Genomic DNA, 25,303 nt, shown 5'->3' on the forward strand with positions numbered 1-25,303 from the left:
GAAAAATAGTCGGGAAAAGTCGGAAAAGGTCGAAAAAAGTCGATTATTTATAAAATACATATAGTCGAAAAATCGACTTTTCATATAATGAAAAAAGTCAAAACGTCGACTTTTAACTAAACGCAAAAAGTCGACTTTTAACTAAATACAAAAAGTCGACTTTTCGTTTTAACTGTAGAACCCTATCTACAATTTAACTAAAACAGAAGTAAATTAATACACTTTAGCGATTTTTCTTCGCTTAACATACCTCTGGCATCTTTAAATATGACAACTCTGTTCTAACACGAACAGCTGAGTTATGATAATGCTGCCATGTAGTTAAAAGGATTTTTGACACAATTTCTACTAAATTACAAACAAAAAAAGATTTTCATTTTTATTTTTGTGTCATTTAGAATAAAATTTATTAAATTGTTGCATTAAAACAAAGCAAATTTGAAACAAACAAATTATGATTAGACTAGATTAAACAAATTTAATAAATTTTTGAAAAAAAACAAACTGGGCAGAAGGAAAAAGGTGAAAATATCATGGCCAGCAGCAATCATTTTGAGACACCCACAATTGCATCGAATTCATCATCGAACGCGGAGTTTTATGATGCAGAAAGTAATGATGATAGTGATACATGTTGTGTTTTCAAGAGCTTAGCCGAAATAGAAGTGACGCGAATAACTAAAGAGGGAAAGTTTACAGAAGAATTCTGCTGTGCTAAATGCGGACGAAGTGTACAGGAACTTATAGACAGGGAAAAGTTGAAACAAGAAGGTTAGTTGATCACATAAAAGTTAAAAATTATAACATATTAATTGAATTATTCCTTGTACAGAACTTAAAACAAATGCTTTAGATAAAATGCAAACACTAGCTGAAGTCGAACCTTTGGAAAAACAAGAACTACATACAAACAACACTAGCAATGATTCACGAGCTTTAGAATCGATTTCCGAAAGCGATTCCTTTACCACACCGGAACTTTCAAAAGACTCGGTTTTAGAGGTATCACCGGAACAAAACATAAAAAATGATACCAATAACGCTTTAACAAACACAAATTCCTTGAGTAGTGCCGATAGTGCTCTAATACAGGATCCCATATGGCGTGGCCATAAAAAACATATTTTCATATTGAGTGAGGCTGGTAAACCCATTTACTCTCTACATGGTAGCGAAGATAAATTGGCAATACTATTTGGTATTATACAGGCTCTAGTGAGTTTTGTGGAAAATACTCAAGATGTTTTAACGTCCATACATGCCCGTGGCATACAGTTTGTGTTTATGATTAAAAGCCATTTAATATTTGTTGCCGCCTCAAGGACAAATATGAGTGTTGCGCAATTGCAAATGCAATTAAAGTGAGTATAGATTTTAGATTAATTTAGCTTATATATTCCTATTCTTATTAAAAAATGCAGTGTTTAGCCGAACATCTGAATAACACGTTGCTTAAAAGCATTATTTGAAAAAAAAGAAAAACAAATCAATTATATACTAAATAGTTTAAGGGAAGAAAATATAATTTAGCTGTGATAATAAGCTATTCAGCTACACGTTTTTGTATAAAAGTGGTAAAACAGAAATAAGTTTATCATAATTATCCCTTTAGAAAGATATTCAGCTAACAATTTCTTAATTCAGCTAACAAAATTACTTAAATATATAATTAAGTATTGCTTTAACTTCAAAAAAAAAAAAACTCAATTCAGCTAAGGTATTTTGCTATTCAGCAAAGAAGTTTTTTTTGTTAAACAAATATTTAAAAGTTAATGTTAAGAAAACATAATTCAGCTATAATAAAAAGCTATTCAGCTAAACGTTTTTGTATAAAACTTTTAAAAGCACGGAAGTTTAATATAGTAATTACATTTTAATGCTATTCAGCTAATAATTTTATAATTCAGCAAACTTAATTGCTTCAAAATATATTGAAATATTCTTTCAGCTTCAAAAAAATCTATTCAGCTAAGGTATTTTGCAATTCAAACAAACAGAAGTTTATTATAATTATTGCTTTAGAAAGGTATTTGGCTTATAATTTAGTAATCCAGTAAACTTTATTTCTTGTAAATATATCTAAATATCGTTTTAATTTCAAACAAGTGAGAGTTCTATATTCGTCTGTGCCGAATCTTATATACCCTTCACCATGGTCACGATCGGTATCAAAAACTCCTCTTTCCCATCATTTACTTCGGGCGCAACATGCTTAATTTCATGTTTCTAGATTCAATATTGTAAAAAATTCAAAAAGTACCTTTTGCAGAACGAAAAAGTACCAAAAAGTCCATTTTTTCCGGTTATCACCTAATTCCGACTCTACATACTTAATTTCATGTTTCTATGTTCATATCAGATTTACCGCAGTGGATTGACCGGTCAAAGGCAATGTACAAAAATTGCCAACTGAGTTCTTAATTGAATGATAAAGGGGCGATGGTACTAACAAAGTTAACTGACCTTAAATCCACAACTGAAAAACACAATCATCGGTTAAAGACCGCCTAAATTTGTTCTGAGTTTAATCTAACAGCAAGTTAAGCCTAGTTTAGCTGAGCAGTAAGAAACCCTCCCTTAGGGCGAGTTCTTCTGATAAATCTTCATTCTTTGGTTATATCTGCTTTAATATATGTTTCGTGTTTTTCAGTTATCAGTAAAGTTACTTATTATCTTAGTTTAACTGTGTGTAATTGGCCAATTAAACTCAAGTTATAAGTGAGAAAACACAATTAACAAAAATAATAAAACAATGATTTCGGAAGAACAAAATCATAATATTTTAAGTAAATTGCAATTTTCTGATTTGTTTTGTTTCATTAATTATTATTTTAAATGTTTATTTAACATTTTTCCAAAATTTTCCATTTTACAAAAGTATTGTTTGCAAAAAACAGCTGTTCTTTGTTTATGTTTTTGAGTGAAAAGTTGGCAATACTAACAAAGTTAACTGAGCTTAAATCTAAAACTGAAAAATACAAACATCGGTTAAAGTCCGTCTAAATTTGTTCCGAGTTTAATCTAACAGCAAGTTAAGCCTAGTTTAACTGATGTGTAAGAAACCCGCCCTAAATATTAAAATGTTATTGTTTAGAAGCTTTTCAAATGTTTATTTAACATTTTTCCAAAATTTTTAGTTTCTAAGAAAGTATTATTTGCAATAAACAGTTGTTCATTGTTTATGTTTTTGAGTGAAAAGTTGGCAATACTAACAAACTTAACTGAACTTAAATCCATAACTGAAAAACACAATCATCGGTTAAAGACCGCCTAAAATTGTTTCCAGTTTAATCTAACAGCAAGTTAAGCCTAGTTTAACTGAGTAGTAAGAAATCCGCCCTTAATAATTAAAATAAAATGAATTTTTTTTAAGTTGAAATTGTAAAATAACAGAAATTTAAAACAAAAATTTCCTAATTCCAATTTTTCAGCGATGTTCACAATCAAATTCTATCTACGCTTACATTCACCCAATTAACGAAAATTTTCCAACATCGTAAAAATTTCGATTTACGCCGTCTACTAGAGGGTAGCGAACGTTTAATAAATAATCTGTTGTTGAACGACAGTAGCAATAAAAAAGTAACAAATAATGTGTTTACATTTCTAACCAATTCAATAAGATGTCTACCCATGCAGCCGTCGATACGTTCCAGTATAGTGAGTGCTATAAAGGATAATTGTGGTAAAATTAAGAATTTAGTATTTGCCATATTAATAGCAAAGAATCGTTTAATATGTTTGGTACGCATGAAAAAGTATTCAATACATCAATCGGATTTAAGGTAAGTGTGATAGTTGAAATATTTAAACAAAATTTATATTTTTTCTAATTTGTAATATTTAACGCTTTCAGATTAATTTTTAATTTAATCGATAGTACGGAATCATTTAAAACCTCTGAAAATTGGACACCTATTTGTTTGCCCAAATTCGATATGAATGGTTATTTGCATGCTCATGTTTCGTATCTAGATGATGAATGTCCAGCCTGTTTACTATTGCTCACTGTCGATCGTGATGATTTCTTTACCCTATCGAGTGCTAAGAAATCCATTACAGAAAAAATGAAACGTTCTCAATGTTTGGAAAATATCAACGAATCGGTGCAGCATATAACAAATCTTAAATATCAATTAAATGCTCAAAATATTGGCATTCCTGAATTGAGGCATTTCATTTATAAACCTAAATCAACTGCTCAAGTACTATGTTCAGAATTAGTACCACCCTATACATCGCTGATGGAATTTGAACGTTTAGAGGGTATTTACTGTGATCTAATGGAAAGAGTACATCATACAGCGAGACCTTTGAAATTAATATTTGAAGCAAAAAGTAGTGAAGTTATATTGGCCTGGTCCACGGCTACCTATGAACTTTATGCCATTTTTGAACCTTTAACAAAGAAAAGTACTGTCATTAAAAATGTTGATAAATTAATTAAATGGATTGATAAGGAATATGATACCTATTTTATACGTACTCATCCAACATTTTGATGATGATGTTTGAAATTTGAAATATATACATACAACAACAACAAGAAAAGCAATTTCAACAACTTTAAGTATTCTTCAATGTTAACAATTAAACACAATTAAATCTACTCAGCTAATAAAATCGATTTGCTGCTGTGTGATCCTTGCACTATGGAATTGTGTACAAAAAAAAAAAACAACAAAGTGAGTGTCGTCCCTGAGTGTATGCAAAAAATTGTGTATTTTAAATAAAATGTATATAATTATTAAAATGTTATAATTTCTTACATATTGTTAATAGATTTCAAGAAATCAAAAACAAAAAAGAATTATTCAAGAAACCACAAGTTTAAACTTTGAGAGTTTTTAATAGCAAAAGAACGAGCATGTTTGCAGATAAAACAGGTAATTAATTGTTGCTACTAAACTAATAAATGTAGATAGATTTTGTCTTATACGAATTTTAGTAATTTATAATCATTTATCTATAAGCCAAATGGTTAAATTAGGGCGGATTTTTCTGATAAAGATAATCTTCATTCTTTGGTTTAACCTGGTTTAATATATTTCTTTTCAGTAATGGGTAAATCTACATGGGACAGGTTTTACATTCTTTGTTTAAATCTAGTTTAATATATGTTTTGTGTTTTTCAGTAAGCAGTTACGTTACTTATTATATTAGTTTAACTGAGTGTTATTGGCCAATTAAACTTAAGTTATAGGTAAAAAAAAACACAATTTACAAAAACAATAAAAAATCATTTCGAAAGAACAACAACTTAATATTTTAAGTAAATTTAAATTTTCTGATTGGTTTTCTCAAAAGTTTTCCAAAATTTTGTATTTTACAAAAGTATTATTTGCAAAAAAAAAAAAAACGGCTGTTCATTGTTTATGTTTTTGAGTGAAAAGTTGGCAATACTAACAAAGTTAACTGAACTTTAATCCATAACTGAAAAACACAATCATCGGTTAAAGTCCTCCTAAATTTGTTACGAGTTTAATATTAGTTAAGCCTAGTTTAACTGAGTAGTAAGAAACCCGCCTTTATTATCTTAGTTTAACTGAGTTATTGGCCAGTTATAAGAATCAACAAAAACAGCTGTTCATTATTTATGTTTTTGACTGAAAAGTTGGCAATACTAACAAAGATAACTAATCTTAAAACTATAACTGAAAAACTCAATCATCATTTCAAGTTCATCTACTGAGTAGTAAGAAACCCGCCCTTAGTGTATATTGATATTTTGCCAAGAGCCGAAAATTCTTCGTATCTAGTTAGTTCTGTAGCGTCTATTCTAATAAAACTTCTAAAAGTTGATCTTTCAAGCCAAACATCGGATGGTTCAACATACGATGGTTTAGTCATGTTATGTTGAGCGATAAAGCATGTTCTTAAGACTGAACAATTCATAGTCTAATGCCCATTATTTAGCCATTCGATTAAACGGAAGTTAGGGGAATTACAAAACGGACATAAGATAGAGAGATAAATAAGACGTGCTGATGTAAGTATAGTCTATAGTCCAGACTATAGTGTAGTCTATAGTCTAGTCTATAGTGTAGTCTATAGTCTAGTCTATAGTGTAGTCTACAGTGTAGTCTATAGTCTAGTCTACAGTGTAGTCTATAGTCTAGTCTATAGTCTAGTCTATAGTCTAGTCTATAGTCTAGTCTATAGTCTAGTCTATAGTCTAGTCTATAGTCTAGTCTATAGTCTAGTCTATAGTCTAGTCTATAGTCTAGTCTATAGTCTAGTCTATAGTCTAGTCTATAGTCTAGTCTATAGTCTAGTCTATAGTCTAGTCTATAGTCTACTCTATAGTCTACTCTATAGTCTAGTCTATAGCCTAGTCTACAATCGCACAACAATATCAACATCTCAATATAATACTTTAATAGGCAACATAGGGCATAAGGTATTTATGATTTGAAGGAGCTCACAGCAGCTCCCTTCAATAAAATCAAATTTTAACTAAAAATGTATACGAAGAAAGCTAACAAAAAGAGAAACATATTAAAACCGCCTCTCAATTATCTATCATCCCTGCTTAACTTACTACCTTTTCAAACAGCTCTGCTTAATGTCAAACTAAAAAGCTCTCCCTCCTTGTTCGTTGAGCTTTATTTTTTGTCTTTTTCACGACTACTATAAATAACTGAAATGTTTTAACAATGTATGTGTACTCACTGTAATGTCAGTTGAGTTCAGGATATACCACAATATGGTTGTTATCAACTTAAAACAAAGTACACGACAATAAAATATTAAAAGTTAAAGAATGTGCGATGGAAATTAGCAAAAAAGAAGAAAAAAATTATATATATATCCATAAATATCTATATAAAATTTAGCAGATTAATTACAAAAATTTTCCATTAAAAAAATATATTTAAAGAGTGAAAAAAATTTAATTTATTTAATTAATAAATATATAAAGGAAATTTACAGCATTTTTTTTAAGAAAAGCCTATAATAAATCATAAAAAAGCAAGTGAAAGTGTTTGAAAATAAAATTGTGTACCAGGAGAAAAATATTTGTAAGAAGAAAAAAAGTTTCATTTTTTTTCGGTAAAAACCACGCAGTTTTAACAACCGCGACGAAGACGACGACGACAAACATTTTTGGGTGTTTTACCAAAAAATAGTAGTATGTGGTGTACATGTATGTGTGAGTGTAGGTGAGTATTTTTTTAAATCGTGTAAATTTAAAAAAAGAAGCTTTTTTGTAAATATAATTTTAAAAAATAATTATTTTGTAATAATTAATAGGAACTATTTTATTAAATTGAAAAGAATGTAGGATAGTTAAGGATTTTATCCTTAATTTTACTTACCTTTACATACATATACGTTCTGACACACATACATTTACAGGTCAAACACTGAAGAATTAGTGAAATGTCTGCATGTATCTGTCGTTTTTTATGTTCGTTGGTTTTTTGTTTTTTATTTTGTGATAGTGTTGCCAGATTTGAGAGTTTAAAAAATTCCAATAGGTCAAGTCTAGAATACATTCACTCTTATCGAGAATCAAAATTTCACGTGAAATATGTTCCCTTTACACTTTTTTCTTTCACTAACTTTTTGCCGTTAAAACAATTCTTCTGTTGTGAAATTTGTTGATGGAATTTTGTAAACATTGAACAGCTGTTGCATACAAAAACAACTATTGTGAATGAATTCTTCACAAAATGTTCACTTTCCCTTTTAGGGGAATGAAATTTTGAAGAGAACAAAAAATTTCACTTCAATAGGGGCGATATGGGTGATTGTAGACGTAATCTATTATTTAATAGAAGTGGATTTTTAGAAGATATGTTATATTATATGTTATGATATGTTATATATATATATTCAGAGTTCTTTTGCGAAACCAAGAGACCAATGTATATTTTTCTAAATATATTTGGTCTCTATACATTACTTTTTCGTCAGGTTTTCCAGAAAACGTGTCATGAAGTTAATAAAAAAAACAGTTTTTGGGCATATATGAGACACTATGAAATCTATTTAGTCAATAGGAAATTTAAAAAGTTACGGATTTATTAAGCCACTGGGATCTTCATGTTTGATGTTGGCCTACAGTTCGTATAGTATTGCTGGTTTTTGTTGAATGTTGGATTCCACGAATGACGCTTGCTTGCTTTTCCTGGGACATGTAACCTTGTTGAAATCTTTACCTTGGTGTTATTGCTATCCGGGGGTAAAGGGGTGCTATCAATATCTCTATTATACCGGGACTATTAGCTGGTGATGTCAACTGTATCCGCGGATTCGCTTTGGAATGATGTCTTACCAGAGCTTCAGAAAATCTGGTACTACGGTTAGCTAGTTGCGGTTTAATACTCAAAATCGTGGGGAGAGAATTTTAGTTTAAGGACTAATGAATTGGATAATTCACTCTTCGGACATGTTTGGATTCCTGAACCCGATCGTTATTTCTTACAGGTGGTGTAGTGAGTGATCTTTTTAATTATGGAAATGGAAAATTGCTGAAAGATCAGGAAAGACTCAATATATTGGAGATTAATACTGATTTAGTATTTCGCTGCTGTTGCCATCCCAATAGGATATATTGATTCATGCTACGCGACTAATTGTTGGAGCAATTATTGGGTTCAGTTGACTTTGGAAATTCCTACATCCTTTGCAACATAGATCGGTTCATAAAAGAGAAATCCTGATCGATTTTCTTAGGTATTTTGGACTACCAAATATGTCTCTAGGTGCTGTTGCCGAAACAATAGGACCACCTCAGTAGTGTGGTTACGCAGGCTTAAAGAGGATAAGGAATGCATTGGAATGGGTCATTAGATGATGGGGATTGCATTTTAAATATCATTAATGACATCATGGTGACCATTTACCCTCCGGTATATCCGGAAGATTGATTTCTTCTGATGTTGGGGTTGGTCTCCCTATTGACTTAAAAAAAGTGATTGCTTTTTCCTAGTCGGATGTGCATTGGTTTTGAGATTATGCTGCCTGTCATTCAGCAACGGGGCTACTATGGCAAGAGATTAGATAGCTCGAGTATTTCAGCAAAGTTTTTGTACATAAACCGGTTAAGTCATTTATAAAAATTTCCACATGAGTTCTTCATTCCGTGAAATAAGGCCGTCAAAGCAGGTGTTCACATAAAATATTCGCCATTCTTGTGTCTAATGGTGTAAGACTCGGTAGCGATCACTTATGGTTGGAAATTGCATTAACATTGATACCAGTTAAAGTAATATAATTAAGTTCATTAATTATAAATAAAGGAACTAAAATCCATGGTGATCTTCTGCTACACGCTTGGGTCGATCGAATACAAAAGACAGCTATTGTCGAAAATTGCGTTAATGACAGATAGATAGCTCATATTTGTTGTACTCTATTCCAACTTTAGGCTAGAAAATGGAACGGTCTGCAGCAGGCGCGGATCCACCGGGGGAAGGGAAATTTAAAAAAAGAAACCGAAATATTTTCATACAAATTATAAAAATGAGGAAAAAGAAAATAAGTGAAAAAACAAAAGTTTCACCGCCGTAGACACTCGAGCTGGATCCGCGGCTAGTCTAGAGAAGCTAAATTAAAAAAACGTGATATAATTTAAAAGCTTCCACAAAAGGATCTCTATCGATTATATAGACGAGAAGCTTTCTCAGAGAAAGCAAGTACGAGCTTACACATATGACTACAACAATTTACACGACCGAAATCTGATTTTAGTTCCAAGCACATAAAAACTTGCAGCAGACTCAGCTTTAGCTTCCATGTAGAGCAGCGCATTATTGACCCGGTAGTTTTCTAAGTTTATATTTTTATGATATGATGCTAGAGAAGTTACTGCGTCCAAAGTGGGAATTGACTTCTTATCAATATTTTATCAAAATATTAAAGGAAATTTCTTCCGGTTTTCACTTATAAAGTTTTATTCGATAAACATAAGACTGTTGTGAAACATTGACGACAAAAGTTGCAAAATCGCAAAATTTATCACCCAATTTTATCATCTGTTATGTTTTAATTCTAAACTTTAGATTACGATAACTCCAAGAGGCTAGATTTGGATTCAGCTCGTCATAATGGGTGAGAAAACAATATATTCTTAGGAAGATATGACTAAAATTCAGAATTCACTTCCCATTGGTTAAAATAAAAATCTAAAATTTGAGATTGTACTTACATTAAGAAATCACTGATACTATATATACACGGTTGTTAGATCTTACAAGGTTGGCAGTAAAATGTGCACAAAATTTTTAATAACAGTGTAAATTTACAAATTTAGTCTTCCAATGTTGTCGGTAATACTTTTTTGACAACGTTGCATTAGAAAAATTGTAAATTCAGACGATTGTTAGACATTTTCTGAAGATTTTGCTGACAATGTTGTAAGATCTGTTTTAATTGATTCTATTTTAAGTTCCATAGTTTTCAAACTTCCATATAAAAACTTAATATCTGGCAACATTATTTAAAGTTGTTTTTTATGATTCCTCTTCTAAAGCAGACAATATGTGTGCGACAAATTGTATATACATACATATATTTAAAAAAGAAAGTCTACGTTAAGTATTCGCAGCTGTAAATAAATTTTATTCATAGTTTTTCGTTTTTTTTTACGCGCCTTTCCTTTTTAAAAGCTCTCTCTTCAGCTCTCTTATTCTGTTTTTTTTTTTTTCAATAAACAACTGTGTTTATTACTCTCACGAAAAATCTTCTTTTTCTACTCTCAGTTTGTATCTCCTTTTTATCATAATCATTCTATTAAACGAAAACTTCATAAGGAAGTACATTGACGTTTTATTTTCATGTCAAATACACGGTGTTGACGTCGACATCCTTATATGTGTGTATAATGAGAGAGTAGTAGTAGTATGTGTATCCTTTTTAGACGTCCGTTACTTTTGTATCAATCGTGGTGGTTTTAATATTTTCCTTGCATTTTTGTTTTTTTTTTTTTTTTCAACATATTAATGTTGTTTTTATTGGATATTTGGACTACCTCACGTCTGTTAAACTTAATACCGGTTTACGTTAGTATGGCGTTAGACAAACAACTTTTATTGTGTTCTAAAATAAGTTGAAAGTTAAAGAATTGTTATATTATTTGCTTTAAATAAGGACATGCAAGTTTTCCTTTTTGGTTTTTTTTTGCTTATTTTGTATACAAATTATGGTTTGAGCGTAAAATACTCGTATTAAAACTGTCTACAAAACTAATTAAAATACTACAATAGAAATTGGCAACAGTAAAGAAGAGGTTATAAAAAAAGCAAACTATATGTATAAAATATTCATCAATATATTTGTCAATATAATTTTATATCATTTTGTTGTTTTTTACTGTTTTTCTTGCTTAGAAAATATCCAGCTGTCTATAATTTCCTGTAATCAATAATGCTGACGACTAATGAAATAGGTTGTTGGTAATAAATAATACAATAATTTACTTTATTTTTTGTTTTTTACACAAATTTCGAAAGAAATACGTAAATTTATGGAAAAAAAAACAAATAAATTATTAATACTTATTTAGTTGGTTTGTTTAAGAAAGAGAATTAGCAAAATTGTTTATAAACAATCAATAAGTTTTTATACCCAGCGCCAAAATAGTTAAGGTAAGGGTACGTTTCTAAAATATTGGTCCTAGATTCACCTTAAAGTGTACCGATAAACTTAGAATTAATTTCGAAGTCTATAATGACATGTATGTCTGTCCATGGCTTAATCCATGTACCGATAAACTCAGATTTACTTTCTAAGAGCGGGTTTCTTACTCATCAGTTAAACTAGGCTTAACTTGCTGTTAGATTAAACTCGGAACAAATTTAGGCGGATTTTAACCGATAATTGTGTTTTTCAGTTTTAAATTTAAGCTCAGTTAACTTTGTTAGTATTGCCAAGTATTCACTCAAAAACATAAACAATGAACAGCTGTTTTTTGCAAACAATACTTTTGTAAAATGGAAAATTTTAGAAAAATGTTAAATAAACATTTAAAACAATAATAAATAAAACAAAACAAATCAGAAAATTGCAATTTACCCAAAATATTAAGTTTTTGTTCTTCCGAACAAAAACTTAAACTTAAACTTGTGTTTTCTCACTTATAACTTGAGTTTAATTGGCCAATTACACTCAGTTAAACTAAGATAATAAGTAACTTTACTGATAACTGAAAAACACGAAACATATATTAAGCCAGGTTTAACCAAAGAATGAAGATTATCTTTATCAGAAAAACTCGCCCTAAATCGTTAAAAAGCTGTCTATCTGTCAATGGCTTAATCACCATTGCGTTAAAACTTAACATAACTAAATCTTCCTTCTAATGTTACTAGGATTGGACCCTATTTGACTCTAACTTCCATATAAATTCTCATCTTACATTGTATCCAAAAATCTGGGGGTTTAAAAATTTTACACATTCTTTCATTTATGCATTGAAATTAAGATAAGTATACCTCTGGGAAGTACATATATAACTTCCACAAAGGATCAACATCAGCCGCAATACAGGTCTAAGTTAAGGAACCACGCATGTTGTTCCTTAACTTAGACCTGTATTGCAGCTGATGTTGATTGTTGTTGTTGTATTATAAATATAGTTTTAGGATAACTTCACACATTCCATCATTTATGTCAGAATTTGAAATCTAAATCTCTTCGTACCCCTCAGGAAAGTTTCACCATCTCAGGTCTGATTTAAAGAACAAATCGCTTGACATTATCGTAATCTTTATTAAAGACAGTCAGGCCGATTAAGATGGAAGAACACAACACACGTTGAGGCGGCAACGCGTTTTACGATTTTTAAACTTTTCGCGCTTTATAAGCTGCAAGTTACACACCACACGTTATTTTTCTTTTTATTTTAAAGTTTAAAAAAACAACATTTTAAGTTTTTATTTAAATTTGTAACATTTTTCTTTTATTGTTGTTGTGATATTTATTTCATATTAATATATTTTTATTCTACACAAAACAAAATACAACCCTGATCAGCTGCCGACGCGTCAAAAGTTGGAAGTTGTTGAACTTTTCGCGGTAGACGCGTTATGCTATGTATACAGGGTTGTAAGATCTTACAACGTTGTCAACGCTGTCAACTTACAAATTTTGTCTTGCAATATTTTCGATAAAGCTTTTTCTGACAACGTTGTAAAAGAAAAATTGTAAGTTCAGACGATTATTTGAAATTTTCTGAACATTTTACTGACAACGTTGTAAGATTTGACAACCGTGTATTACACCTTTTACAAACTACAGCGTGTAAATTGTTAAATGAAAATACACTATTTCAACTTTTTTTGACATAAGCGAATAACGCGTTGCCGCATACAACGCGTGGTTATAGTTGATTAACATGCATCTTACTTGTTTTTGTTATAGCACAAGGTGAGGTAATGTCTTAACTGTTGGAGGGCGTAAAATAATCAGACTGTCGGTGAACATTAAAATTGTTAAACTTTTAAGAGGGGTGTCGTGCGTATCCAATTATTCTTGGATCGACAGGTATTTATGTCGATGATGGATCCGAAAAGATCTCCCGTTCTACAGTATAGAATGCTTTCTTAAAGTCTATGAACAGTAGATGTCGGCAAGTACATCATTCTATAAAATGTTTTATTATAATGCTTTAAGTATTGGCCTGGTCTTAACAGCTCCTTAGCTTAGCCATAAAACAGTCTGATAATCTTGCAGTTGTTACAATCTTTCAATTCGCCACTTTTTTTGGTAACTTTACAATGATGCCCTCTTTTTTAAGCAGAATCAGATTCTATTTCGTCAAGAGTGATGGTTTTTTTAGTTATTCTGACGTGGTTTCGATGACAGTCCCTAGAATTTCGGAAGATATTCCTTTCTCACCTGCTATCTTCTTTATCTCGGAATCGGAGGAGTTAACTATCGAAATTTTGTACATGGAGTCGAAAACAGTTGTCAAAATCTTTCAATTCGCCAGTTTTTGGTTTCTTTACACTAATGCTCTCTTTATCAAGCAGAATCAATATCTATTTCGCCCAGACGGATGTGATGTGTGGTTGTTGATATTCTGCTGTGGTTTCGATAACAATCCGTAGAATTTCGGAAGATATTCCTTATTCGCATTCTATCTCCTTTATCCCATTAGAATTGGAAGCGTTGACTGCCGAAATTTTGTATATGAAGTAAAAAACCTTTGTTACAATCTTTCAATTCGCCACTTTTTGGTAACTTTAGAATGATGCCCTCTTTACCAAGCAGAATCAATTTCTATTACGACCAGGTGGATGTGATGTGTGGTTGTAGATGTTCTGCTGTGGTTTTGATGACAGTCCATAGAATTTCGGAAGACATTTCTTAATAGGATGTTGTCTTCTTTATCTCATTGGGATTGGAAGAATTGACTGCCGAAGCTTTGTATATGGAGTGAAAACAGTTGTTACAATCTTTCAATTCGCCACTTTTTTTTGGTAACTTTACAATGATGCCCTCTTTATCATGCAGAATCTATCTCTATTTCGCCCAAACGGATGTGATGTGTGGTTGTTGATATTTTGCTGTGGTTTCGATGACAGTCCATAGAATTTCGAAAGATATTCCTTTATCGCCTACTGTCTTCTTTATCTCATTAGGATTGGAAGAGTTGACAGCCTAAAATGTGTATATAATGTCAAGAATCTTTCAATTCGCCACTTTTATCAAGCAGAATCAATCTCTATTTCGCTCAGTCGGATGTGATGTATGGTTTTAGATGACAGTCCGTAGAATTTCGGAAGATATTCCTTAATCGCCTGCTGTCTCTTTTATCTCATTTGGATTGGAAGAGTTGACTGCAGAAGCTTTGTACATATATAGAGTCAAAAACAGTTGTTACAATCTTTCAATTCGCCACTTTTTGGTTACTTTATAATGATGGCCTCATTATCAAGCAGAATCAGCCTCTATTTCGCCCAAACTTTCCTGCTATACTAGTTCTAAGGGTGACAGTTAAGAAAATTAAATTAGAGAACATCTTGACTTACAATATATTGTACATATTTAAATATACATAAGTATGTATGTAGTTTTTAATCAGTAAACATTTCATTAAATTTTTCCACGTACTATTAACAAAATTTATAATTTATGTTTATTTCCTTTGTCTTCTATTTCCTTAAGATTTACTAAATAACACCCGATATCTTCCTACATAATTTAATAATATTTACTTATTTACCAGCATATGCCTTTATGTGTGTATTAAAGTTTCTTATGGAATTTATTGAATTGAATTTTATTTTTCTTCATCATATTAATATTTCAATAACCAACAAGTTAAGAAAGTTTACATTAAACATTATACTTCACGTAATGTAATACTAAACTTCTTCACAATCTCACACTCGTACGCTGATAACGATGACTGTGTGTTATTTGCGAAAGTATGTTTAGGTATTTTTATTTTATTGATATAGGGCAGGGTTTCTTAATTCATTGATTTGGTTTCTTTTTAAATATTAGAATTTAAAGAATTCCTGAAGATTTTATAATAGAATTATAGGGTTTTAGATTTATTTATAATTAAATTGTATTATGGGATATATTATAATTATATTATAATGCTTAATGTAAAATAAATAATAAGAAAGGTTTATATCATTATAATCGTATTATAATGTTCTTTATATCATTATAACTTTATTATTAAATACTTTACAATTCTATAAATCCATTATAATGTAATCTTTATTACAATTCTAAATTTTACAGTGTTATAATCGTATTATAATACCTATATATCAATATAATTCCATTTTTAAGGATTTTATGACGTTATAATCCCATTATAATGTTTTATAAAGCATTATAATATGATAATAATGTCTCCTATGGTATTATAATTTAATGTACTTTATATCATTATAATTTCATTATAATGTTTTATAAAACATTATAATACGATTATAAAGTATCGTATAGCGCCTCAACGATTGCGTTTCATTCTTGTTTATTTGTCGCCGCATTCTTTAACTCGCTCCGCGACTTGTTGGCCTTTATTATCTCTATGTCTAATTGTCTGCGCCATGTGTGACTTGGACGGCCTTTTCTGCGGCTCCAGTCTATTGTGTATCTAGTGATGTCGGATTGTGTTCTTTGCAGAGCGTGGCCAATCCAACGCCCAATCACACATGTCGCATGTCTGTACGACATGTGTGACTTGGACTGCCTTTTCTGTGGCTTCCAGTCTATTGCGTATCTTGTGATGTCGGATTGTGTTGTTCGCAAAGCGTGCCCAATCCAACGCCATTTTCGTTTTCTTCTATCATGTTCAACTGGTGTCTGTGCGGTTTGAGCTGATAGTATTTGGCCAAAATATTTTCAGAAATCGGCATAGGCAAAGGTTGATTAAGACTTGCATTGCTTTGATATTACAACGTGCTGAGTTCCATGATTCACATCCATACAAGGCAACTGGTTACACACAGCTGCTGAATATGACCAACTTAGTGCGCCTGGATGTGTGGTGTGAATTGAATACATGGTTGAGTTGCTCCTATGCCTGTCGGGCTTTGTTTATGCAAGTTTCCACATCTTCCTTAAGAGCCTCCGTTCGTAGTTATTATGCTGTCCAAGTAGCAGAATGAATGGACGTTTTCTATATGTTGTTGTTTTAGCGTGAAATTGTTCAAGTTGGTTGCATTGATCCTCATGGCCTTGGTTTTAGGAATGTTTATCATGAGACCACATGGAATGTGCTGCTTCACTTTCATTTTGTTCAATTTTGAATGCATGTCAAAAAATTTGTGTGCTAGTAGGCATATGTCGTCTGCGTAGTCCAGATCTTCGAGACGACCGTTTATGCGCCATCTAATGCCTCTTGGTATTGATGTTACCTTCGCCATAATTCTATTAATTACTACGTTGTATAGCAGAGGATATAGTAGGCACCCTTGGCGAACTCATATAATATGCGGCAGGTAGCATTCTTGTATAGGCCACAGCGAAGACCATTCCAAATGGCACTGTGATGTAAGGTGTCGAATGCCTTCTCAAAATCGATGAGCACAAGGTATAGGGGTGAACACCATTCGACCGATTGTTCCGTAATTATCCGCAAACTGTTCTGGTCAATGCCAGATTTGTTGAGACGGAAACCAGCTTGTTCCTTGCGATTGTTCTGCGAGAGAGTCTCTGCCAGGCGAGTGTTTAGTATGTTCGCAATTACCTTATTCACCATGCTAAGGAGAGTTATGCCTCTCCAGATTTTACAGGCTGTTAAAACTCTTTTCTTCCTTCAGTTCGTAACTGGACTTTTGGAACACCAATAAAGGTGTTCCAAAAGTCATCTATTATGGGACGGATGATCTGCGCTGTTACGGCAGTGTCTTAGTGATTTATCATTTTTCAGAGAGTTTATCGCATTCTAAATCTCAGAAAGGGGTGGGTTTGCATGTTGGTATATCATGCCTTTCGACGTGTTGGGAACAATGGCATATATGTCCCGAGAACTTCCTTTAGGGAACCTCTAATATTGTTGCTCTCCCCAACTTAAAATTATTTATATTGAAGAGGGAGGGTGTGTTTCTGTTTAAAGACATTTCTTATTTTTTTTTGTGCAGATTTATGAGCATTTTTTTATGTTTATTGTGATGTGTTATTGCCAGGAATTCCATTTTAGTTTAGGCTGTTTTTCAGCTATTATGAGCATAGATATCAACTTCTTTGGTATTTTTTTTTATTTTTGTTAATGTCCTTGTTATTACGTGTAATGAATTTTTTATAAGTCAACTATCGTTTTTTGTTTGTCTTTGAAAAAGTGTTGAATAAATTTAAGCTTTAAAGTTTTACTAGCATAGATTCCCAAGGAGAGTTAATTTTATTGAATGAATTTGAGGTTGAAAGTTTAAGGCTGGGAATAAGACATGTGCGTTTAATGGATTTGTGTCTTATATATGTTTTAAGAAATGTTATACTTTAATTTTCTACTCGAGTTGTAAAAGTTTAAAACTTTTAAAATTTTATTAAAAGAAGTGTCTCATAACCTGTGTAGTATAAAAGTTATTATTAATATTAATAAAATTGTTTGCAATAAAATTCTTATTTCTAAAATAGTTTTACATTGCATTTTTGTAGTATTTATTGAAAAATATTAAAAAACCAAATCGAATTAAAAAAATTTAATATTCTTCATCAATCTTTTATTTTATTGAAATGTTAGGGGAATAAGAGATAGCGAGAGAGAGAGTGAGAAAAAAAAGCAAACGTTAAACCACATAAAATGAATTTTCTCTTTAATCTGTGATAACAAAAATATAACATTCTTTTTGCACATAAAACTTTGTGGTTAAAGCCTCAGAGAACGTTTAATAATTCCATAAAATGGCTAAAAGGCAAAATAGTCAAATGCAGAATGACAGATTGAGATAAAAATACATATTTTCCAAGCATCTTATGAAAATCGAACAAAATATATATACATATATTTGTACAATAAAAAGTATGACCATGAGTTAGTTTTTACGATATTTGTGTTTTATACATAAAGCATTCTTTAACATTATAATCCAAATAATCTACTATTTATTTACTGAAATTATATTATTTTTACTTTCTCACCTTCGTGAGAAGGGTATGAATGTCGAGAGTTTTATGAAGCCCTACAGCGGCTTACCATCGCCCCTTTATCCTTCAATGAAGAACTCAGGTAACAATTTTTTACATTGGATTTGACCGGACTATGTACAAGCACTTTGCTGAAATACTCGAGCTATCTAATCTCTGGCCATTGGATGGCCTCTGTTGATTCAGCAATAGCACCTAGAGACGTAACCGGTGGACCGAAGTACGAATCCATCAATAAGCCGAAGACATTGTTCTTACTCACAGGGACACACTGTGGTAAGTCTGGTATGAACAGAGTATACTCTGGACATATCGGGACAAGGAAGGAAAATTCAATGGTATCATTTGTATATGATACCTTTCATTCATCATCATACAACCTAAAACATATCTCATTCATACGACACATTCATAAGAGAAAAACATACGACACATTTATTATAGGTAGACGGGTGGGTAAGGACCGCCGTACCACACATTCATCCCGTACCATATGCAATTAATACCAACTCATTTCTAACGCTTAATCCCACAGTCACTCGACTGCGGGATGTCTGTAATTCTCGGCAACAGCACCGAACTTATCCAGAAATATTGACTTTACCTTACATCAGTCTTTTAACCGCCACTTACTTTTCCCGCGAATTTGGGTTTAAACCACAGCCACTACGTGGATCCCGAAGGAACCTCATATTCAACTGACCAGACAGGACATAGTCCTACGAGCAACTGGCCACCCGTAGTACCAAATTATGCAGTGCTCTGGTCTGACTGGTTTTTCAATCTATGCAACCAATTTTTTAATCCCGGCCAGACTAGAGGTATTGGCAACTTCTTTATACCTCGCGATTGCTATAACACCAAGGTGGAGACTTCACCAAGGTAACATGTGGGGGGTGGGTGCGTGAGAAGGGTATATATAAGTTTCTCATTCCGTTTGTAATATCTATAATATAACTTTCCGACCCTATGAAATATATATATTTTGAATCCTTATATATAGCGGAGTCGATTAAGCCATGTCCGTCTGTCAAACTGTATGTTTGTTGAAACCAGTTTTTAGAGGACCCCAGATATCGGCGAAATCTGAATCTTTAATAATTCTATTAGATATGCATTCGGGAAGATCGCTATTTAAAATCAGAAAGGTCGTAGATATAAGCCAAATTCCGAGACAACCTCTGAAAATTTCATAAAAAATTGAGATTTTTTTATTCATGCTCAAACAGAAAGTGCAAAAAACAAAAACAAAATACATAATCATACGGTAAATTTTGTTATTGTACTCTAGTTGATAAAAACAAGGCAGAGCGAGAACAGCAGAGCGAGAGCAGTAGTAGTGTGTTGTTATTGGCTAGAAACATGAAATTAAGTATGTCGAGCCTGGCTTAAGTTAGAAGCCATAAAAGGGAACTTTTTGGTATTTTTTTGTTTTTGAAAAGGTATTTTTTAAATTTCTATAATATTGAACCTAGAAACATGAATTAGGTGAGAACCGGAAAAAGTTAACTTTTTGGTACTTATTTTTGTTTTTAAAAGGTACTTTTTGAATTTTCTCTACTATTGAATCGAGAAATATAAAATGAAGTATGTAGAGTCTGAATTAGGTGAGAACTCATAAAAGGAACTTTTAGTACCTTTTCGTTTTTCAAAATGTACTTTTTTAATATTATTTATTATTATATATTATATATTATATGTAGATTCGGAATTAGGTAAGTACAATTAAAAGGGATCTTTATGGTACTTTTTCGTTTTTCAAAAGGTACTTTTTGAGTTTTCTATAATAATAAACCCTGAAACATGAAATTAAGATTAGACGAGAACAATTCAAGGGTGATTTTTTGCAACTTTTTCGTTCTTTAAAAGGTAGTTTTTGAATTTTCTACAATATTGTACCTAGAACCATTAAATTAAGTATGTAGAGTCGGAATTAGGTGAGAACCGGAAAAAGTGAACTTTTTGGTAATTTTTTTGTTTTTAAAAGGTACTTTTTTTAATTTTTTCTAATATTGAACATAGAAATATGAAATTAAGTATGTAGAGTCTGAATTAGGTGGGAACTCATAAAAGGGAACTTTTTAGTACTTTTTCGTTTTTTTTAAAGAGTACTCGGATTAGACGAGAAAAAATCAATGAAGATTTTTTGATACTTTTTCGTTCTGCAAAAGGTACTTTTTGAATTTTTTATAATATTGAACCTAGAAACACGAAACTAAGTATGTAGAATTTCGTAAGAACTGTTTGGTATTTTTTTGTTTTTGAATTGTATACGTAGAGCCTGAATTAGGTGGGAACCCGTAAAAGGAAACTTGGGTACTTTTTCGTTTTTAAAGGTACTCTTTTTTTATTTTTTATAATATTGGATGTAGAAACATGAATTTAAGTTTTGTTTAACACACCATGGTGAAGGATATATAAGATTCGACACAGTATTCTTACTTGTTTTATTATAATGTCATGTATAACATTATAATACCATTATATAGTATATACCATTTGAATGGTATTCTTGTAGCATTTAAATCCAATTATAATTTAGTCTATTATAATATAATAATATTCTATATTAAATACTGCAATTTTTCTCTATATATAGAAAAAAATGAACAAGTCAATTCATGTTTAACCATGTTTTTCACATTTCATAATTTTTACTCTTTTTTTTTGTCGGATTAAAATGAAATGCAATATTTCGATTATAAAATCAATTTTATGCAATAAATTGATTTAACAGTAAATGTTGTTGCTGTTTTTATTGAGGTTTATATATTCTTACTTGTTGTTATTGTTGTTTATGTATGCTTATACAATTCAATTGATATTATGATGTTTTCTTTTCTTATTCAATTCATACTTTTGCTATTTGTGTATGTGTGTTTGTGTTTCTTTTAAATATTAAAATTCAAGAAAATAATAGTTTAATTTAACAAAAAAAAAAAAAAAAGAAAAACACTCTCACGAATACATACATAAATACATTTTTTTATTGTTATTCAATGGATATTGACATTATTTTGTATTGTGTTGTAGTTGTTATTGTCTTCTGTTGTAATAAAAATTGAAAAGATTGTAGGTATTATTCTTTAACTGGAACAGAATGAATGCAATCCTACCAATCCAGCAAACAACAAAGATTGAAAAATTAATTTGAAAATTGGTTGAATTTCAAACACTTCTCGAAAGGCAAGGTTTTCGGTATTTCCATCATTTTAGATTTTTTGTCAATATTTTTTTAAGGTTTGTTTAAAATTTACAAATTTTATTTAATACTTATTTTAATTTTTATTTGCTGGGTTATTGTAATTACATTAGGGCACATTTTTTTTAATAACTTGCAAAATTTCCAAAGTTTGAATAATAACTTTGGAAAATTCTAGTTGAAATCTAGTTGAGTTCAATATCATTTCAAGTTTAGTTCAGTTGTAGTTCAGTTGTAGTTCAGTTCTAGTTCAGTTCAGTTCAGTTCAGTTCAGTTCTAGTTCAGTTCTAGTTCAGTTCTAGTTCAGTTCTAGTTCAGTTCTAGTTCAGTTCTAGTTCAGTTCTAGTTCAGTTCTAGTTTAGTTCTAGTTCAGTTCTAGTTCAGTTCTAGTTCAGTTCTAGTTCAGTTCTAGTTCAGTTCTAGTTCAGTTATAGTTCATTTGTAGTTCAGTTGTAGTTCAGTTCTAGTTCAGTTCTAGTTCAGTTGTAGTTCAATTGTAGTTCAGTTCTGGTTCAGTTCTAGTTCAGTTCTAGTTGTATTTCATGTATAATATGAATTACATTTTTGATTTAATTAAGATTTTTTGCAATAAAAAAATAACAATAAAAGTTACCCTAATATTATGTACATTACTGTTTGTATATCCATTCCAATATATGAAAGTGCTTTCATTGTCTATGGACATTGTTATTGTTGTAACTGTTGTAATTGTTAAGTAATGCGTTATGATCTTCTGATGGACAAATATTGTGAAAATATAGTTGTATGGGTGTATGTATTGTATGTATTGAAATCAACAAGTCCAAGTTGTCGTTATTTATGACAAATTATATTATATATAATTTTAAAGGGACACAAGGTTACTACATTGAGACCAAACAAGAATAAGACAGAAAAATAATTGCAGAAACAAGTACTCTGCATGCTGAAGAAAAAGCAAAATCGAATATTGGGAATTTTATTTCATAAAGAATTTTAAGTTTCTTTTACCAAAATAAGCATTTTAAATTTTGTTAAATTTTTTCAAATTGGTTCAATTGTTTTAACATAAAATTTCTAACAGAAACATTGTAAAATTTCATCTGATTGTGTTTAAAAGTAACTAGCAATTTGATGGATAGACAGACACATGTTCCGATACGTTAAGAAAATGAAATGTATATTTTTAACATTATATTAATAGACAAACAATGTACATACTTAAACATGTATGTAGTTTCTAAGAAAGTTACAAAAGTGTGTACATTAGGCTGGGCCCACATAAGTTTGTAAATAAATGTAAGATTTTAATATCATACTTAATTAAAAATTATTTCTTATTTTCTTACATAGGCCTCTAAAAATCTTATTATAATTAAATTTGACTAATAATATTTCTACCGAAATTCATGGTAAACATTATAGACAGGTGTAATTAAGTGAATAATCTTAAATATTTAATGCGTATCAGGTTTTTAAACAAACCTTTTCAAAGATTGATAAATGACCCTTGATGTTTGTGTTTTAATATGGCATCAAAATCATCTTAATATTAATTAAATAAATTAAATATTTATTTCATAATCTTGAGATTTATTTTGTTATCATTCACAATTCTTGTGAGACGAAAAAATCCTTAACAAAAATAAACAAAATAAATATGTAAACTCTTATTAACACAAATCGTAAAATGGATTAACATTTGCATGATTTTAAATAGTCGGTTAAGTCTTTGATTTCTTCTTATTCTGTTCTAGTTCTGTTCTAGTTCTGTTCTAGTTCTGTTCTAGTTCTGTTCTAGTTCTGTTCTAGTTCTGTTCTAGTTCTGTTCTAGTTCTGTTCTAGTTCTGTACTAGTTCTGTTCTAGTTCTTTTCTAGCTCTGTTCCAGTTCTGTTCTAGTTCTGTTCCAATTCTGTTCTAGTTCTGTTCTAGTTCTGTTCTATTTCTGTTCTAGTTCTGTTCTAGTTCTGTTCTAGTTCTGTTCTAGTTCTGTTCTAGTTCTGTTCTAGTTCTGTTCTAGTTCTGTTCTAGTTCTGTTCTAGTTCTGTTCTAGTTCTGTTCTAGTTCTGTTCTAGTTCTGTTCTAGTTCTGTTCTAGTTCTGTTCTAGTTCTGTTCTAGTTCTGTTCTAGTTCTCTTCTAGTTCTGTTCTAGTTCTGTTCTAGTTCTGTTCTAGTTCTGTTCTAGTTCTGTTCTAGTTCTGTTCTAGTTCTGTTCTAGTTCTGTTCTAGTTCTGTTCTAGTTTTGTTCTAGTTCTGTTCTAGTTCTTTTGTAGTTCTGTTCTAGTTCTGTTCTAGTTCAGTTCTAGTTTAGTTCTAGTTCAGTTCTAGTTCTATTTTAGTTCTGTTCTAATACTGTTCTAGTTCTGTTCTATATATTGTAAATCTCTTTTAGTTATATTTTATTTCCGGTTTAATTGAAAGATGGCTTCCAATTTGAAATAATCTGTAAAGAAAATAATAAAAATTTGAGTAATTTCTATATTTTAATTGAATTGTGTTTTTACCAAAGGAAAACTCTGTTCGTTACCTTTTTTCATTTTAAAACAAAAGAATATGTCAAGTACAACTCTACAAGCTTCATTAAACGTTTTTAATTTTCGTAGTCCTTTTCATAAGGATTTTTTAATCAATGAGAACACAATGTGTTACGAAATTTCACTCCAACCTCTTAACTTGACTTGACATGAAGGTTAAGCAGAAAACTGTTTCAGGTCAATATTTGCATAAATAAAGTAATAGTATTAATAATAGAAAAAGAAAACAACAAAAAAAGGACAAGACAACTCTTCTTTTGGCAAGTAAATTTCCTTATTAACGTTTCCTTTAATAACAGCTTTTATGTAGAATTTGTATAAAATGACAATTCTAAATCTGTTTCTTTATAAACTTTTATACATACATACATACATACATATAAATTAAGTACTTTATAAAATACATACATACATACTTAAATGAATACTAAACTACAAATTCATATGTATGTTAATACTTAGATATTTGTATATACAGTTATAATATATATGTATATGTAGTTACATGTATCTTGTATATATTCTTGGAGTATATAAAGAAACCACAACAAAATGCACTCAAGTGTAAATTAAACACTATGTATGTACGTACATATGTATGTTTGTTTGTTTGTATGAAATGGATGTTGATATCAAGGATAACATTTGTTATATTCTATAATGTTCGTTCACACAAATTGGAATGAATGGACTAGTCCCATAAAGAGCATAAAAACCATTCATTTAATTGTTTTCTATTTTTTCCTCCTTATTTTTTTAAGCTAAGAAAACCTTTTTCCGAAATTATGTTTTCTTTGGCAGTTTAGCATTTATGTTTGATTTTTTATGATTTTTTTCTATTATATTAGATTGTCTTGAATCGTAAAGAATTAAAATTAAGCTACCTTAAGTTTAACAACTAAATAGTAAGATTTTCATGTTCAATTCTAGTTCAGTTCTAATTCAGTTCTAGTTCAGTTCTAGTTCAGTTCTAGTTCAGTTCTAGTTCAGTTCTAGTTCAGTTCTAGTTCAGTTCTAGTTCAGTTC

The 25,303-nt window shown here is 30.6% G+C and overlaps 2 protein-coding genes across 3 annotated transcripts in view; one reads left to right on the top strand and one right to left on the bottom strand.

Moving 5' to 3' along the window:
• Positions 1-358: 358 nt before the first annotated feature.
• Positions 359-4,893, top strand: LOC111679617 (protein SAND). Of its 2 annotated transcripts, XR_006941648.1 has the most exons (5): positions 359-771; positions 833-1,361; positions 3,432-3,785; positions 3,857-4,685; positions 4,783-4,893. XR_006941648.1 is itself a non-coding variant. In XM_023441200.2 (4 exons), the coding sequence occupies exons 1-4, from the start codon at positions 534-536 to the stop codon at positions 4,500-4,502; spliced, it is 1,767 nt and encodes a 588-aa protein (XP_023296968.1). In that variant the 5' UTR covers positions 359-533; the 3' UTR covers positions 4,503-4,732. The 2 variants fall into 2 exon arrangements, 1 of the variants encoding a protein (XP_023296968.1); XM_023441200.2 differs by lacking the exon at positions 4,783-4,893 and having other exon boundaries at positions 3,857-4,732.
• An 11,962-nt stretch (positions 4,894-16,855) lies between these two features.
• Positions 16,856-25,303, bottom strand: part of LOC124419326 (probable G-protein coupled receptor 158) — a gene marked incomplete at its 5' end in the record, with an annotated part of 11,377 nt that continues 2,929 nt past the window's right edge. Inside the window, one exon of the mRNA XM_046948151.1 lies at positions 16,856-17,116. Coding sequence (XP_046804107.1) covers positions 16,856-17,116 — 261 coding nt within the window. The remainder of the gene's footprint in view (positions 17,117-25,303) is intronic.

The sequence above is a fragment of the Lucilia cuprina genome, chromosome 2, assembly GCF_022045245.1.
Source record: "Lucilia cuprina isolate Lc7/37 chromosome 2, ASM2204524v1, whole genome shotgun sequence".
Taxonomy (NCBI): domain Eukaryota; kingdom Metazoa; phylum Arthropoda; class Insecta; order Diptera; family Calliphoridae; genus Lucilia; species Lucilia cuprina.

Excerpts from the sequence above, each read along its gene's own strand:
- LOC111679617 (XM_023441200.2), top strand. The coding sequence starts at position 534 with ATGGCCAGCAGCAATCATTTTGAGACACCCACAATTGCATCGAATTCA. Across the intron at positions 772-832 it reads GGAAAAGTTGAAACAAGAAG|AACTTAAAACAAATGCTTTA; the intron begins GTTAGTTGATCA and ends TTCCTTGTACAG. Across the intron at positions 3,786-3,856 it reads ATACATCAATCGGATTTAAG|ATTAATTTTTAATTTAATCG; the intron begins GTAAGTGTGATA and ends TAACGCTTTCAG.